Source organism: Brachionichthys hirsutus, chromosome 7 (genome assembly GCF_040956055.1).
Source record: "Brachionichthys hirsutus isolate HB-005 chromosome 7, CSIRO-AGI_Bhir_v1, whole genome shotgun sequence".
Taxonomy (NCBI): Eukaryota; Metazoa; Chordata; class Actinopteri; order Lophiiformes; family Brachionichthyidae; genus Brachionichthys; species Brachionichthys hirsutus.
Window position 1 is genome coordinate 14,667,066 of NC_090903.1, and position 15,573 is coordinate 14,682,638.

General features: G+C 53.4%; 3 protein-coding genes across 4 annotated transcripts; all 3 read left to right on the forward strand.

The window, feature by feature from the left end:
- Window positions 1-548: 548 nt before the first annotated feature.
- ndst2a (N-deacetylase/N-sulfotransferase (heparan glucosaminyl) 2a) lies at window positions 549-5,685 on the forward strand. Its single transcript, XM_068741673.1, has 13 exons — window positions 549-1,634; window positions 1,868-1,955; window positions 2,197-2,351; window positions 2,442-2,627; window positions 2,983-3,111; window positions 3,753-3,935; window positions 4,024-4,120; window positions 4,204-4,327; window positions 4,608-4,782; window positions 4,865-5,035; window positions 5,129-5,238; window positions 5,344-5,446; window positions 5,560-5,685. The coding sequence occupies exons 1-13, from the start codon at window positions 549-551 to the stop codon at window positions 5,683-5,685; spliced, it is 2,733 nt and encodes a 910-aa protein (XP_068597774.1).
- A 3,889-nt stretch (window positions 5,686-9,574) lies between these two features.
- si:dkey-191g9.7 (G protein-regulated inducer of neurite outgrowth 2) lies at window positions 9,575-11,014 on the forward strand. Its single transcript, XM_068741675.1, has one exon. The coding sequence runs from the start codon at window positions 9,575-9,577 to the stop codon at window positions 11,012-11,014; it is 1,440 nt and encodes a 479-aa protein (XP_068597776.1).
- Window positions 11,015-12,440: 1,426 nt separating this feature from the next.
- On the forward strand, window positions 12,441-15,307 carry polr1c (RNA polymerase I and III subunit C). 2 transcript variants are annotated; one of them, XM_068741317.1, is made up of 9 exons: window positions 12,441-12,512; window positions 13,045-13,116; window positions 13,236-13,343; window positions 13,443-13,575; window positions 13,751-13,882; window positions 13,978-14,130; window positions 14,273-14,422; window positions 14,515-14,631; window positions 14,777-15,307. In XM_068741317.1, the coding sequence occupies exons 1-9, from the start codon at window positions 12,441-12,443 to the stop codon at window positions 14,893-14,895; spliced, it is 1,056 nt and encodes a 351-aa protein (XP_068597418.1). In that variant the 3' UTR covers window positions 14,896-15,307. The 2 variants fall into 2 exon arrangements, with proteins under 2 accessions (XP_068597418.1, XP_068597419.1); XM_068741318.1 differs by lacking the exon at window positions 14,777-15,307 and having other exon boundaries at window positions 12,444-12,512; window positions 13,978-14,126; window positions 14,273-14,609.
- Window positions 15,308-15,573: the final 266 nt, after the last annotated feature.

The following is a 15,573-nucleotide window of genomic DNA, read 5'->3' on the forward strand; positions in this document are numbered from 1 at the left end:
CTGGCAGCGTTTCCAGGTGAGAATGCATTCATTGATTTTCCTTCTGTAACTAAACATAGTCCAGAAATTCAGATTCATTCATCCCTCTGCTCTTCGTCCTCCTCCTCCTCACGTCTCTCTGCTCTCCCTTCAGGCGTGTCTTTCTGGAATGGCCCAGGAAGGTGGCCCGAGGGGGTCCGGCCCCAAAGCACAGGCCACCAGCGCAGACACGCCACACAAGCCTCTGCGCACGGCCACGCCCACCTGTAGAGAAACCTGCATTCCCGCATGAGCGCTCGAACCAGCCAATCGGCGAGCGGGCTGAACCTCTGGATCACAGTCGGGATCGACTTTCATCAAGCTCCCGATTTGAAACGTGGGGTTCCGCCCGCCTAAAAGTCGCCTGCCCCGCCCCTTCCGTCACTCCGGAGCTCGATGGACGCCGCTGGTTATGGTCACCTAGTGTAAATGGCTCTTACTCAGCACGGCTCTGTGCCAGCATCGACTGCTCCATCTTCTGCGTCCACCTCCCTGCCCCCCCCCCAGTCCCGCCCCTCCCCTCCACCACCATGGTGGGCGTGGGCGTGGGCTTGGGCGTGTGGAAGTTGATGAGATGCACCCGCCAGCTGGAGCTTCACCGCCTCATCTTGGCACTCATCTTCTTCTGCTTGCTGTCCATTGCGTTCCTGACTTACTATGTCTCCAACACCCCCAAAATCAAGGAGGCGCCCCCGTTACCCTTCAGTGACTGCGGCGGCGGCGGAGCAGCCGGGATGCCTCCCGGGACGAGTGCCGGCGGCGACGGGGGAGGGCCGGGCATCCAGAGGGCGCCGCTGTTCCTCCCCCCGCTGCAGGGGCGGCTGCGGCAGGTGAAGGCGGTGGACACTTCCAGGACGCAGCCCGTCGTCCTGGTGTTCGTAGAGAGCATCTACTCCCAGCTGGGCCAGGAGATCGTCGCCACGCTGGAGTCCAGCCGCTTCCGGTACCGGACCGAGCTGGCGCCCGGTAAAGGCGACGTGCCCACTTTGACGGAGCGCAACCGCGGCCGCTACGCGCTGATCATCTACGAGAACGTGCTGAAATACGTCAACCTGGACGCGTGGAACCGGGACTTGCTGGACAAGTACTGCACCGAGTACGGCGTTGGAGTCATCGGCTTCTTCAGGGCCAACGAAAACTCTCTTCTCAGCGCGCAGCTGAAGGGCTTCCCCCTCTTTCTGCACTCGCACCTGGGGCTCAGGGACTACCGCGTCAACCCCAGCGCCCCCCTGCTCTACATAACCAAGCCCAACCAGGTGGAGCAGGGGCCGTTACCCGGGGACGACTGGACCGTCTTCCAGTCCAACCACTCCACGTACGAGCCCGTGCTCCTCGCCAGCACCAAGTCCTCCGAGGCCTCGGCGCATTTCGGAGCCGGCCCCCTCCGGCCCCTCCACGCCACCGTGGTCCAGGACCTGGGGCTCCACGACGGCATTCAAAGAGTCCTCTTCGGGAACAACCTGAACTTTTGGCTTCACAAGCTGGTGTTCGTGGACGCCATCGCCTACCTGACGGGGAGGCGACTCTGCCTGTCCTTGGACCGCCACATCCTGGTCGACGTGGACGACATCTTCGTCGGCAAGGAAGGAACCCGCATGAAGGTTTCGGACGTGGGGGTGGGTGAGCTGCGTCGCGTAGACGTGCCGTTTGTGTTCCGTTGATAAGCTTCGTTCCGGAGCCATGAATCGGCTCGTCAGGTTTTTAAAAGTGAGCGCTGTTATTCTGCTTTTATCGGATGATTAAATGCGAAATGAGACTTTTAGTGCGTGTTGATGCCTCTGATTATCAGTTGCTGCTGAATCATCAGCCCTTTTGAAGCGTGTGCCGCTGTGCTTTCGTTCTTTCCCAGGCGCTGCTCGCCACTCAAAGCAAGCTGAGATCGCTGGTCCCCAACTTTACCTTCAATTTGGGCTTTTCTGGAAAGTTCTATTACACAGGTACGAAGCTCCGGAGAATAAACTCCGTTTAATCATTTTCACCCAGGAAAAAAAGGTTTTATCCTTATCTTAAATCAATGGCATCAAGTAATTCCAGTTGTTCCGCTCTGGAATCTGCAACTGGTTGGGACCGGTTTTTAAAAACTGCCAGACCGGTCCCCGGGGCGGGCTTAGAATACCTGCTCTCGAGGGAGGCGGCGTGCAGCTGGAACCCGGCCAGATCGTCTGATGTGCTCTCCAGGAACGGACGAGGAGGACCGGGGCGACGACATGCTGCTGCGGCACCGGAAGGACTTCTGGTGGTTTCCTCACATGTGGAGCCACATGCAGCCGCACCTGTTCCACAACGTCAGCGTGCTGGCCGAGCAGATGAGGCTCAACAAGGCGTTCGCCCAGGTGGGCGGCGCCCCGCACGACGCCTCGGGTCTCTGTCCGACGCGGCGAAAAGGTGCGTTTAACAACCCTCTGCTGCTTTCTGTCCAATAGGAGCACGGCATCCCGACGGACATGGGCTACGCGGTGTCCCCGCACCACTCGGGGGTTTACCCTGTCCACAGCCAGCTCTATGAGGCCTGGAAGTCTGTGTGGGGCATCAAGGTGACCAGCACCGAGGAGTACCCCCACCTGAGGCCGGCTCGCTACCGCCGCGGCTTCATCCACAACGGAGTCCAGGTCGCTCTTCATTTTGGTTTCCGCATAAATATCTTTAAAGGATGTAAAGGATGATCTGCCGTCACATCCGAGTTGATTTTACACCTGCAAATTAAACGTAAAGCTTCCATTAACCCTTCCTGGTCATTTGAGTCAATCTAATGTCCAAACAGAATGTCTTCCTACGTTAATACTGTCTACAAGGGCTTTCAGAACAAGTCAGGTTTAGTCTCGATTGCGTTCCTTCAGTTCTCCATCGTTCTTCTGTTCTGGCCCAACGTTAGAGGTCGAAACGACACTGAATCCAATCGGTAGACAAACCCGGTCTGGACTTTACCCTCGACGGCGAGACGCTGACACGCTTGTGTGTTTTCAGGTGCTGCCCAGGCAGACCTGCGGTCTGTTCACTCACACCATCTTCTACAACGAGTACCCAGGAGGCTCCAAGGAGCTGGACAAGAGCATCAGAGGAGGAGAACTCTTCCTCACCGTCCTCCTAAACCCGGTATGAACGCCGTATGAACGCCGTATGAACCCCGTATGAACCCCGTATGAACGCCGCACGCAGCACACACCTGGACTCGGGTCAGTTTTGACTCGACTAAGACGAGGCAGAGCTTCATCCCCGTTCTTTGCACAGTTGCAGCTTCGATCTCACTGAACTCCGAGACGTTTCATTACATGTAGCTGGAAATGAAACGCCTTGTAGTCATTATTATAAGAATTTTGTGTGAATTCCCATCCCGGGGATCCCGCTGGATCCTGCTTTTTGACCCGAGACACGACTGATCCGTCGACCACCTCAGTCCACGAAACGTTTCTGGAGCTCCAGAGCGAAGCGTTGCAGCCTTCTCCCGCGAACGTATTCTAAAGTAAAAAATAAAAGAACCCGGCAGAATACAAAGCGACATTGAAAAGCTGTTATTCCTTCAGTCGAGCCTCTGAGCTCGCCGGGGGGAGGCGGAGCCACCGTCTCCACCAGTAACGGCCCTGCTAGACGAGACGCGTGAGAAGAGCTCGACCTCCTCCGGAAATGTTTTGCCCGACTTCCATCGGCGTCTCCTGTTCTACGCGCTCGCTGTCCTGACCGTGAACTAACATCTGGACTGTTTCGTGCCCCCCCACCCCACCCCTCCATCCATCCAGATCAGCATCTTCATGACGCACCTGTCCAACTACGGCAACGACCGTTTGGGCCTGTACACCTTTGAGTCCCTGGTGAAGTTCGTCCAGTGCTGGACCAACCTCCGGCTGCAGACGCTGCCGCCGGTCCAGCTCGCCGACAAGTACTTCCAGATCTTCCCCGAGGAGAGAGAGCCGCTCTGGCAGGTGGGGGGGGGGCTTTGGTGCTCGGAATGAGGCCGACTCCCTTCAGAGGGGGGGGGAATGAAACTGAACATGTGACGATATCTTCCAGAACCCCTGTCACGACAAGAGACACAAAGATATCTGGTCGAAAGAAAAGACGTGCGATCGACTCCCCAAGTTCCTCGTCATCGGACCACAGAAAACCGGTAGGACCCCCCCCCCCCCCCCCCCCCCATCTGATTTTCCTTCATCCTCTTTGCATCGATACTTATGATAAATGCCTTTACAGGCACGACGGCCCTTCACGCGTTCCTGAGCCTCCACCCGGCCATCACCAGCTCCTTTCCGAGCCCCACCACCTTCGAGGAGATCCAGTTCTTCAGCGGGGCGAACTACGACAATGGAATCGACTGGTAAGGACGAGCAGGGGCCGCCTTAGCGCTCGAACGCGGGACCGACCTGCTGCCGTCTACAGGAAGCTGTCCCGGAAGACGACCATGTTGACCCCGTTGGTTCCGATCAAGTTGTAAAAGTCCTGGTTTAACCAGTCGGTCAACAAAAGCCCGATCCCGTTCAATCACATTGTGATATTTGTTTTGGTCGGGCTCGGGTTGACTTTTTTCCGCATTGTTCTGGTCCAGATGGCCCGGCTTGTTCGGCTCTCGGTAACACCTTGCTTGGATTTGCCTTCAGGTACATGGAGTTCTTCCCGTTCCCCTCCAACGCCAGCACAGACTTCATGTTTGAGAAGAGCGCCAACTACTTTGACACGGCGGTCTCTCCGAAGAGAGCCGCCGCTCTGCTCCCCAGAGCCAAGATCCTGACCGTGCTCATCAACCCGTCTGACAGGGCGTACTCCTGGTACCAGGTGGGAGCCGCCATCGGCGTTGCCAAACCTCCACGCTCTGCGGCGTTCATGCTCTCGTGTGTTTCCTTTTGTGCCGTCGCAGCACCAGAGAGCCCACCAGGACCCCGCGGCCCTGAACAACACCTTCCGTGCGGTGGCGACCGCAGGCTCCTCCTCTTCCAGGGAGCTGCAGGTCCTTCAGAAACGCTGCCTCCAACCCGGGGCCTACGCGACTCACCTGCAGCGCTGGCTGCAACACTACCAGCCTAGCCAGGTAGCTAACGCCGGATCCAAAATGTCCACTTCAAGTGTGACCAATCTGGTTCTGTCCAGATGAGACTCGCGCTTGACCCTGAATCTGTTGCAGCTGCACATCGTGGACGGAACCCTGCTGAGGTCCAACCCGGCGCTCATCATGGAGGGAGTCCAGAGATTCCTCGGCGTCACGCCCGTCCTCAACTACACCCAGGCTCTGATGTCAGTGACACACACGCACGCACGCACACACGCACACACACACACACACACACACACACAGAGCGGGGTCTTTAAAGGGACCCTGTTGTTGAAATGTTCCTGCAGGTACGATGACGGCAAAGGTTTCTGGTGTCAGCGGGCGGAAGGAGGTCGAACCAAATGCCTGGGAAAGAGTAAAGGCAGGAAGTACCCGGAGATGAGCTTGGAGGTACGTCGCGTCCTCGCTAACCGGCCAATGGGCTCGAGGCTGAGACCACGCCCCCCCCCCCTATCTCTTCTGACCTTTGACCTTTCCCTGTGTGTGTGTGTGGCTGCTTCTAGTCGCGGGCCTTCCTGGCGGAGTACTACCGCGAGCACAACATGGAGCTGCTGCACCTCCTGAACCGGCTGGGCCACCCGCTTCCCTCCTGGCTCCGTCGGGAGCTGCAGAGCACGAGCTGGAGCTGAGGCGGCGTCCTCGCAGTCCGGATGGGCGGGGCCTGTGGGTTAGCTTGGACGACCTGATCTGGACTCGGTGGCGGCGGCTGCACACCAGGCTGAGTTTTCCGGCGCTTCCGTCCCATAAAGAAGACGCCGTGATTTGTTCAGCGAGCGCTGGACGGCCTTCCGCTTTTATTTGGGATGTGCTGGACGGGACGACCGGCGGGTTCGAGGCGTCGGGTGGCCTTAATGCGAGACGAGAGCGTATGACTGTCTACAGCTCAAACCCGATCTCTGCACGGGAACGATTGTAACGCTTTCTGGAAGCGGTCGCGTGCGTTGGGCTCGAGGCGGGACGCGGAGGGGACGCTCCGTGTCCCGGTCCAGATCTCTGTTACAGCCAGGGTGCTGCGTTCCCTTTAATCCTCACTCTTCTGCCGTCTGCTCATTGCAGACAGCTTAGAACGGTTGCCGCGGCAACATGTCGATGTAAATATGTTTCACTGTGGCTAAAGCAGACGCACACACACACACACGTCTCCTCCTGAAGAGCGTAGCCGCGTGTTGGACAATCAGGATGAAGGCCTAGGTACTGTCTGGGTGAGATCCCGTCAGCCAATGAGAGGGCTGTTCCGGACCAGCTGACGCGCTGCTCGTCGCTACGGCAACATATCACATTATTTTAAGTACCGGAGCTCAGGAGGCGACGCGTTCACAGATCCTGCGTTGTGACAGAAGTTGCTCATCCTGCCGGTTTGCGGTCGGACGGAAGACGTGAGCGTGAGAGACGGTTTGACTGCGGTCCGTCATCCGACGACGTAAAGACGGTTTCTGAATCACGCCACCGTCTGCTCTGCAGTCGGACTTTATTGTGGGTCAGTCCTGTACTTGCATGGTTTTTGAAGCGCTGTCCCGTCTGTGTTTTTAACAAATGAAGCAAACACGCAACGCCAAAACCGGGGGTTTAACAACCCCAAAAAAAAGGTACAAAAAGGAGGCGCAGGAGTTCTTTTATCTCCCCACGCAGCGCTGCCGCAGAAGGAGCTGTTAGTTTTTAAACGTCTATTGCTGTGATACTTTAACTATGATATAAAAGGAGCTCGGGAGTCTTGAAGCTCTGGCTTTTTAAGAAGCGTCCCGACCTCGGAGCAAAGGTTCCGGGAGTTTCATCACGCAAGCTGCGCAAAGAAAGGATCGCCCTAAAATCGTTTGCTCCTCGACTCCGAACGGGTGGGAAGACGAGCCATCATGAACGGACTCCTCGCGTCTGTGTGGAGTCTGCCTTTAAGTAATAGTGATAATGAAGTTTCATTTGCAGGAGAACTTTTTAAGTGATACTTTAGAATCCTGGTCCAAGTTTAGTCCCGAACGAAGCTCTCAGATTCCCTTGTTGACACGTTTTTTGGGGGTTTTTTTTGCATCAAGAGGCAATAGAATGATAAAATAAATACCCACTCTGGAGGTTAAATGAGGCAAACGTTACCATGAAGCGATGGTATTTAATATAACGGTAGAGGCAGTGCTTTCTTTTTTTATTTTTGTCCCCGATGACATCACCAGGATTATTTTCCCCAGCGCTGCAGAAGCAGGACTGACCACGAGTAGTAATTTATTTCATGTGTTTTTTTAATTTATATTTGCCAACAGAAAGAACCTGCTGGTGTCATTTTAAAAGTAGGCGGAGTCACAGAAAAGGAATAAAAGCCCGTGAGATGTCAGAAACACGCATCCGGGAAGCTGCTCTCTGGTTTTTGTACAAATGTTAAAAATGCCAAAACTGTATGCCTCTAATAAACACGTCGGGGGAGTTGGAAACGGCTTTGTGTTTGACTTCCTGTTCATAAAGGCGTTCCTTTCATTTACTGTAAATGACGTGCTGCTCGTTCATTGGTTCGTTTACAGTCTAGTGGAACGTAAACATAAACTAAACATACCGGTAACTCTCCCCCAATGACGAAATAACGAGTCCCCGGAAGCAGCGCCGCATTTGAGAGTTCCGTTGTTTCACCGTTCAGCGGTACGTGTGCGCCCCCTTCAGGATGGAGGCGGTACATCCGGATGGACGGGTCCTAACTTTCATGTCTGACTTAAAGGATTACTTGTTAAGAAAAAACTTGGTGGAAAGGCGCAACATGGGCCAGAAATCAGAACCGGAATACTTTATTGATCCCAGAGGGAAACTCTATTGACCCTTGTTCCGACCCGTAGTGGAATATTTGAGGGTAGAGATCAGCTGATTCTGAGTCGGCGTCTGTGGATTTCATGTTTCTGTGAAATATTTTAAACAGAGGAATAATAAATTGGGTTTATATTAAATATATATCATAAACTGGAAATCTTTCCACATGCGAGTGAATGTGAGCTTTAATAATCGGATCTGAATGATTGACAGGTAAACAGACGCTGGCTCCGCCCATCGGAGCATATCCAGCTCTTCCTGCTCCATGGTTAACCTGTGAGTGACGTCACAGACCCTCCCACCCGCGCTCCCTGCAGTCTGCTCTCCTCGCCACCCAACAGCGGCCGCCTCCGAGCTTTCTGACACGCTCAACGGAACCGGCCGGTTCTGGCGGGTCGAAGGTCGAAGCGGCTGCACGCAGATTTATTTTGGGTGCTGGAAAAAGAAAAACACACAGCAAGCCCTTTGAGTGTTGCGGTTTCCATAGCAACAGGGATAGTGATGGGGGGGGGGGGGTTGAGCGAGATGAGGGCAGGGCATGAAACTAATCCTGCAACGGAGTTCAGAGGGAAGCTGGAAGTGGGGATGAAAACGAGCGAGAATGGAAGTAAAGACTCGTTTGCTCTCTTCTCCGACACATCGCCCCCCCCCCCCCCCCCCTAATCCCAGGTGGGGAGAGAGAGAGTGACTCCGCCTGCCTGCCTCTCTCTCTCTCCCACCCCCTCCATCCATCTGGATCTGGATCTGGAGCCGACCGCTGAGCAGCTCCGCTCCCCGTCACAGCAGCGATTTGAAGATTGCATCCTCACATTTGGAATCAGATGTAGGAGCGGATTATCTTAAAGTCCCCCCCCCCCCCCCCCTCCATCCATCTTGTTGGACAGCTGGAGGCTGCTGAGACAAAGGAGGGAGTTAGAGAGGTCACCTGTGGATGTGAGGAGGAGGAGGAGGAGGGGGAGGAGGAAGGCTTTCTGAGGAACTGCACCCATCGGGCGAGGGAAGAGGGGAGGACGGAGCCGCTGCAGCAGATATCTCACCGTGAGAGGTAAGATGGAGGATGGACACGTTTGGAAGCTCTCTGCTTCGCGTTGCGTTTACGGATGCGTGTGTGAAGGTGCTCTTTTCCCCACGAGGGTCCACGCAGGAAAATGTCCCTCAGATCTTTGGAAAACATTTGAGGCGACAGGTTTGGAAATGAAAATACGTGCACGACATTCCGGCTTCAGTCGTGACGCTCTGACGTCTTTGAGAGGAAGTTCTCGCCTCCAGACTGACGGGAAGCCCCCCCCCCGGGTTGTCGCTGGGTCCCGGACACCTGCGTCATGAACATCCAGTCACATGACCAGAAGCACACGGTAGCGGTGCAGAGCTAAGTTTAGCCCCTCCTTCCCTCCGTCCACATCAGCACCAAAAGTCGAATGGCTTCTCTCTCCCGGCTCATCCTCCTCCGTTCCTGGTTTTGAGTTCTAGTCTGTCCAGTAGTTTCTGACCCTGCAATCAAAACACAAAGTTTATTCACGCCACGATCGAACGGACGAATAAATGACAAAGCAAACACGAGAGTCCCGTCACGGTTGGTTTATTGTTGCCAAACAGTCTGCAGGCTTCGCTGCAAAACTATTTAAAAAAAGAATCAGCATTTTCTTGAGTCCAGGCGGCTTCACAACGCATCGACAGTTCGTGGTGTTCTTTTACGTGAGGCATCGGCTCTTGTGTTTTTGTATTTCCAGGCGTCTCATGGACGCGGCTGGGCGTCCTGCTCCAGAGCCGCACCCACCGGGGGGAGGTGTCTCCCTGGAATCGACGCTGTTTGACCCCTCTAAGATCCCCGCATCATCGACCTCGCCCTCCAGAGGTCACGCGTCCCGGGAGCAGCCGCGGGAGGCCTTCGGTGAAATTCCCCCCCCTCCGAGAGAAACCAGCTGCGCCGGGATGACTGTCGGCGAGGGTGCGGCCGGACGGGAACGAGGCGGCACCTACAGCTCAGTCGGGACGCAGTCGCCCTCACGTCATCCTGAATCAGCGGTGAATGCAATCGGCGAGGACCCTCGGCCCGGCGGGGCGCCCCTGCCTGTCCGCGGGAGCCACTCGGGCTCCTTGCCCCCGGTTAAACTCGGGAGGCCCCCACCTTGTCCTGCCAGTGACTCTTGCGGACCCGCTTATCAAGGAGGAGAAAACGGCCCCCGAGGGGCTGACGGTCGCCCCACGCTGGCCTGCAAGCTGCCCATGCAGCTGCAGCCGTGCAACATCATCACCACGATTTGCCGGGGGCCCGCCGGTGGAGAGCGAGGTGCACAGCGGCCTCTCGGGTGCGCCTGTGGGTTGCCCCCGAAAGCAGAAGGTAAAGCGGAGGGGGTTGGAGTAAAGGAGTCTCCTCCCACTAACTGTGCCGAGGCGCTCTGCTGGGGCTCTTACGTCCACCAGGCCTATTCTGAGGACACCTTCGCTGCCTACTGCCACCCCCAACCCATCCCGTCCCCCTCCCAAGGAGAGTCGAGCATCCCGCGTGGAGGGGCGCCTCCTTTCGCCGCGAACCACCTCACCCTGCCTCGGCTCATCTCCTCCGTCAGCGAGACCGGCCTGGATGGCAAACACCTGCTGCGCTGCTGCGACCTCGGCTGCTCGTGGATCGGCCCGCTGCCTCCGGGCGCCGGGTCACAGTCCCAAAGGCACTTTGGTCTGGAGGAGTGCCGCGGCAGTCCCGGGAGAGCCACGAGCAGGGACGCGGGGACAATGACTGCCCACAAGGAGCTGAAGGATGTCGGGGTGCAGGCGGGACGGGCCGCCACGCCTCACGTGTTCCCTCAGATCTGTCTGGCCGAGGAGAGCTGGGGTGAGACGTCCTGCACCCAAACTCCAAGGACTGGGAGCAAAGGAGGCAACAGAACAGGCGGCGCCTCCAAGTCGCCTGTGAAGGAGGTGAAGTGGGACGCCGAGGGAATGACGTGGGAGGTGTACGGCGCCTCCGTGGACCCCGAGGAGCTGGGCCTGGCCATCCAGAAACACCTGGAGCTGCAGATCAAAGAGACGGCGAGCCGCGCCACCAAGCTGACGCGCCAGAACACCAGCACCTCCCGGCAGAGCGGGGGCGACAGCCGCCAGAAGAAGAGGAGCAGGACGGTGGCCTCCATCCCAACCCCGGCCTGTTGCGCTCGCAGCAGCACAGCCGTCGACTAAACCGACCGGATCCGACCGGTGGACAGAACCTGAACACCGTGTTCAGTAGCCCGTCACGCTCCTCTGGACGTCTGCCTGAAGCTGGAGTCACATGTTCCAAGCCCCCCCCCCCCACTGAGCCACTAAATATAGATCCTTCCTGCACATAGATTATCACGCTCTGCGCCGCACGCCGTGAAAATGTGTGTTTGAGGATTATTTCCATGGAAATTACAGCCAAAGGCAACACCTCTTTATCCGGATTTATAGCAAAGTGTAGGTCTGATTGCTGGGCGAGTAAATGGCCCATCCTGTCACGTGATCCCGATCCCGATCCCAATCCCGGATCCTGATCCTGAGGATCCAAACCGAAATCGAATGTATTTCTCTTTGACCTCAAAAAACAACAAATGCGGGTGAAAACAAAACGTCGTTTGTGGAACTAATTAATATTCTGATCACACATGACGACATTCATTCCAAGCGTCATGCTGCAGGAATTACAATCGAAGGCCGACTTTGTATCGCAGCTGCTGAGCATCTTCTGCCGCCATTATTTATTCATATTTCCTTATTGTATGGACTTAAGTTCAGCGCTAGAGAATGTGTGGACTGTGGACTGCTAGCGCAGGCAGCAGTTTGGACCAGTATGTTTAACAGAACCATGATTTCCAGGACATTCTTGTCTCTTTATTCTCTGACTGCAGGGTTACAGGGTTACTGTTACACCGCTATGGAAGAAGTCTCGTGACATTTAATACGTCTCATGTTGTGGAAACATTTGGAATTAATGCCAAATGTCAACTTTACTCTGTCGTTGGTAGAAAGTGTTGTTAAATGTTGTTTAGATTGTGTGTATCCCAGAGAAACGTGGATGCCAGCAATAAAACGACAGAAACTCAGTGGCGGGTTTATCTTTTTGAATGCTAACGTCATCATCATCATCATCATCATCATCATCATCATCATCCACAACAACCACACGAAATGTTATTTGTGTTGAAACGTTCATACAAGGAAATACAGCTCAATTACAAAGTGCAAGAACAACTACCTCACATAAAAAGTGTGAAATATAATGACAATAAAAACGAATCTTAATATTTAATTGATACTTTTGAACAATTATATATTCATAAATGTACATTTGTTCAAATAAAGCATCATTTTGGAGTTTTCAATACAAAAGATTTACTTACCAATGACATTTTTTTAAAACTCTGACATTATGTTCCCATTACAATATTTTCTTATTTCAATTGACTTTTGTTAAATTACATTCTCCCCTGACTGCCTTTTATTTATTTTTTATTTTATTTTAATTTTTAAACGTCTCGGGTGACGCCGAATGGAGCAACAGCGATGATTCGCTGACGCGTAGTGTGACGTAACACCAAAGAACGAACGGCTACAGATTGGAGCGGAAGTGGGCGGAGACAAGCAAAAAATGGCGGCGTACATGAAGAACGTGGAAGAAATCCGGACTCGGGTGATACTGGGGGAGTTCGGTGTGAGGAACGTGAGTCCGGTTTTTAATATGTTTTAAAAACTAGCTATCCCGTTAGCTTTAACGTCCAGAGTTCACCTGACGCGCGCGCGACTGTCACGTGAACGAGCAAGACTAAATATCGCTTCCGGAACACAGTTTGTATTTAGTACTAGAGACATTTTATTAAATCAGTAAAAGTCGACCTCTGTGTTGTAAATGAGGAAAAATATATATAAATGTTGCACGGAGCTCCTTAAACTGATGTTTGTTTTTGTAATACACAAAGTGGTTAAAATAAGATTGCTTTGTACTTTGACAGCCCGTTTCTTGCGCATCATTCATAAAACTAAGCAATAATTTGCATATACCATAGTCTGCGTGAATACTCTACTATGATTGGCTGCAGGGTGACGTCAGACACTTTGACATTAGTAATAATAACGCACACACACACACACACAAAGATTAATGATTATTCCTGAAAGTGAATCCATATTTTCTTTTATTTGCAGCCTAGTTATTGATTTTTTTTTCCTTTTGTCCGATGATTGGCTGCTTTCAGGTTCATACAACGGACTTCCCTGGAAACTACCCCGGATATGATGACATTTGGAATATGCGTAAATTTCAGAAGGTACGTTTTTGTGTCTGTTTCTCCTCCATGCAGCTCTCTCTCTGTGACACGCGGCCCAAACTGCTTTTATTGCCTCTTCAGTCAAACCGATGTTTTAAACCATCTCCTTCTGCTTGCAGAACTTCACTATCGATGTCAAACATCTGGATGAGAGCAGCATGGAGTTCGACATGGTGGGAATAGACGCAGCCATTGCCAACGCCTTCAGGAGGATCCTAATAGCGGAGGTGACGTCCCCGACCCGGCGATCGCAGGGTCGTAGTTCTGTTTACGGAGGCGAATCCAGACCGGGATCGTGTTCCGAGCGGTATTTTTTTTTGTCGTAGGTGCCGACCATGGCCATAGAGAAGGTGTTCATCTACAACAACACGTCCATCGTCCAGGATGAAGTCCTCGCCCACAGATTGGGCCTCATCCCGATCAAAGCGGACCCTCGCCTGTTTGAGTACAGGAACGCTGGTAAAGCGGCACAATCGACCTGCCACACGTTGCACTCGTATTCAAACGGAGGGGAACGCTAATGATGAGGAGGGAGGTGCTCGGATGGACACAGTAGCAGGAGGAGGATGCTATAGTTGGACTTTCGTTGACGGTAGTCTTTGTTTCCGTGACGATCTGATGCGCTTTCGTCCAGGCGAAGAGGCTGCAGAGGAGGAAGGTTCAGAAATAGACACAATTCAGCTACAGCTGACGATAAAATGCAGCAGGAACCTCTGCGCCACCAAAGACTCGTCCGACCCCCGAGAGCTCTACGTGAACCACATGGGTAGGTTTTAGGTGTGACCTCCCACCGGACCGGGGATCCGGGGAATGTCTCTAGGAATCTAAAAACCATTATTCCTTTCCCCTGCGCTGCCTCAGTTTACTCCGGAGACATAAAATGGGTCCCCATGGGGAACCAGGCAGACGTGTTTGTGGACTCCGGCATCGGGCCGGTGCACGATGACATCTTGCTGGCGAAGCTACGGCCTGGACAGGAGCTGGACGTCATCATGCACTGTGTCAAAGGAGTGGGTGAGAGTAAAAGAAAAGAAAAACGCGAGTGGTTTTAGGCCGGGTACATTTAGAAAGGCTTCCTCAAAGGCGTGTCTGTCTGTGTGTCTCAGAACTTTCTGCCTGAGAGTGAAGTGTTTTTTCCCGGTTGCCTGTATTTCAGGCAAGGACCACGCAAAGTTCTCTCCGGTGGCCACGGCCAGCTATCGCCTCCTCCCGGAGATCACCCTCCTGGAGGCGGTGGAAGGGGAGAAAGCGGAGCGCCTCCTGGCCTGTTTCTCCCCTGGAGTCATGGACCTGGAGGAGATCGATGGCAAGAAAGAAGCGGCACGATAAAACGCCTTCGTCGTTCTGGTCCGACATCTGAGGATGAAATCCCGTCGTTCTTTGTTTTGTCCTCCTCAGGGAAAAAGGTTGCCAGAGTGGCGAACAGTCGCTTGGATACGTGCAGCAGGGAAGTCCTCCGACACGACGACCTGAAGAACGTGGTGAAGCTCGGACGCGTCAGAGACCATTTCATCTGTATGTTCACACACGGAGCTTCTCGTGTGAATTCTACAATAAAACTGTTGCGTGGAAGTAGGAGCGTCTTACACACGCGCGTCTGCGCAGCAGCTCGTATGAAGTTCTGCTCTAATCGGTTGATTGATCGCTTTCTTTCACGCAGTCTCTGTGGAGTCCACGGGCGTCCTCCCTCCAGATGTCCTGGTCACGGAGGCCGTCAAAGTCCTCATGGCCAAATGCCAGAGGTTTCTCAATGAGCTGGACTCCGCCGTCACGAGCTAAAACGGCGAGGAGCGTGTCTGCAGTCGCTCCAAAGGGAACGCGCCTCAACCTGTCGGGGCTCGTTGATAAAGTGCTCTCAGTCCAAACTCAAGTCTTAGAGATTTTGTGAAGCAGATTTTGTTTTTGGTGTGTGATAAACTTGTAAGTATGTAAATACTGCTGTCTCTCGTGTGTTGGATACCATTGTTGAAAAATGTAGTTTTCCTGAAATAATTATATGAAAAAAAAAATACCTCAACTTCTGCCAGTTTGCTTTTTTTTCCTCTGCCAACACTGAAACATCAGCCTTATTTATTGTGATGTTCCTCGTATCTTATGTACAAACGTGATTCAGGACATTATGCTTCTTTCACAATGAGGAAAGTTATTGTTGAGGATGGAACTGCCAGGGAACGGGACCAGAGGACGACCCGGGAGAAGATACATGGACGTATGCAAAGGACAGGGTGAAGTGGAGAAGGTTGGGTTGTTGTGGGGACCCCTCATGGGACAAACCGGAAGCACAGTACAAGATTGTATACATATTGGGGTAATTGGAAAAATATACAATTATAATTATACTATTACTATTATGATCGACAGTTTGTCATTAAATTGGAAAATATAATTCAGAGGAAGCGAATATGCTTCTTTTACTAATAAACAAATTTAAAATGCTTTATTCCAATCGCATATTTT

Coding starts and splice junctions, on each gene's coding strand:
- ndst2a (XM_068741673.1), top strand. CDS start 549: ATGGTGGGCGTGGGCGTGGGCTTGGGCGTGTGGAAGTTGATGAGATGC. Junction 4,783..4,864: donor GGGCGTACTCCTGGTACCAG/GTGGGAGCCGCC, acceptor GTGCCGTCGCAG/CACCAGAGAGCCCACCAGGA. Junction 5,447..5,559: donor ACCCGGAGATGAGCTTGGAG/GTACGTCGCGTC, acceptor GGCTGCTTCTAG/TCGCGGGCCTTCCTGGCGGA.
- si:dkey-191g9.7 (XM_068741675.1), top strand. CDS start 9,575: ATGGACGCGGCTGGGCGTCCTGCTCCAGAGCCGCACCCACCGGGGGGA.
- polr1c (XM_068741317.1), top strand. CDS start 12,441: ATGGCGGCGTACATGAAGAACGTGGAAGAAATCCGGACTCGGGTGATA. Junction 12,513..13,044: donor GGGAGTTCGGTGTGAGGAAC/GTGAGTCCGGTT, acceptor GGCTGCTTTCAG/GTTCATACAACGGACTTCCC. Junction 13,883..13,977: donor GCTCTACGTGAACCACATGG/GTAGGTTTTAGG, acceptor GCGCTGCCTCAG/TTTACTCCGGAGACATAAAA.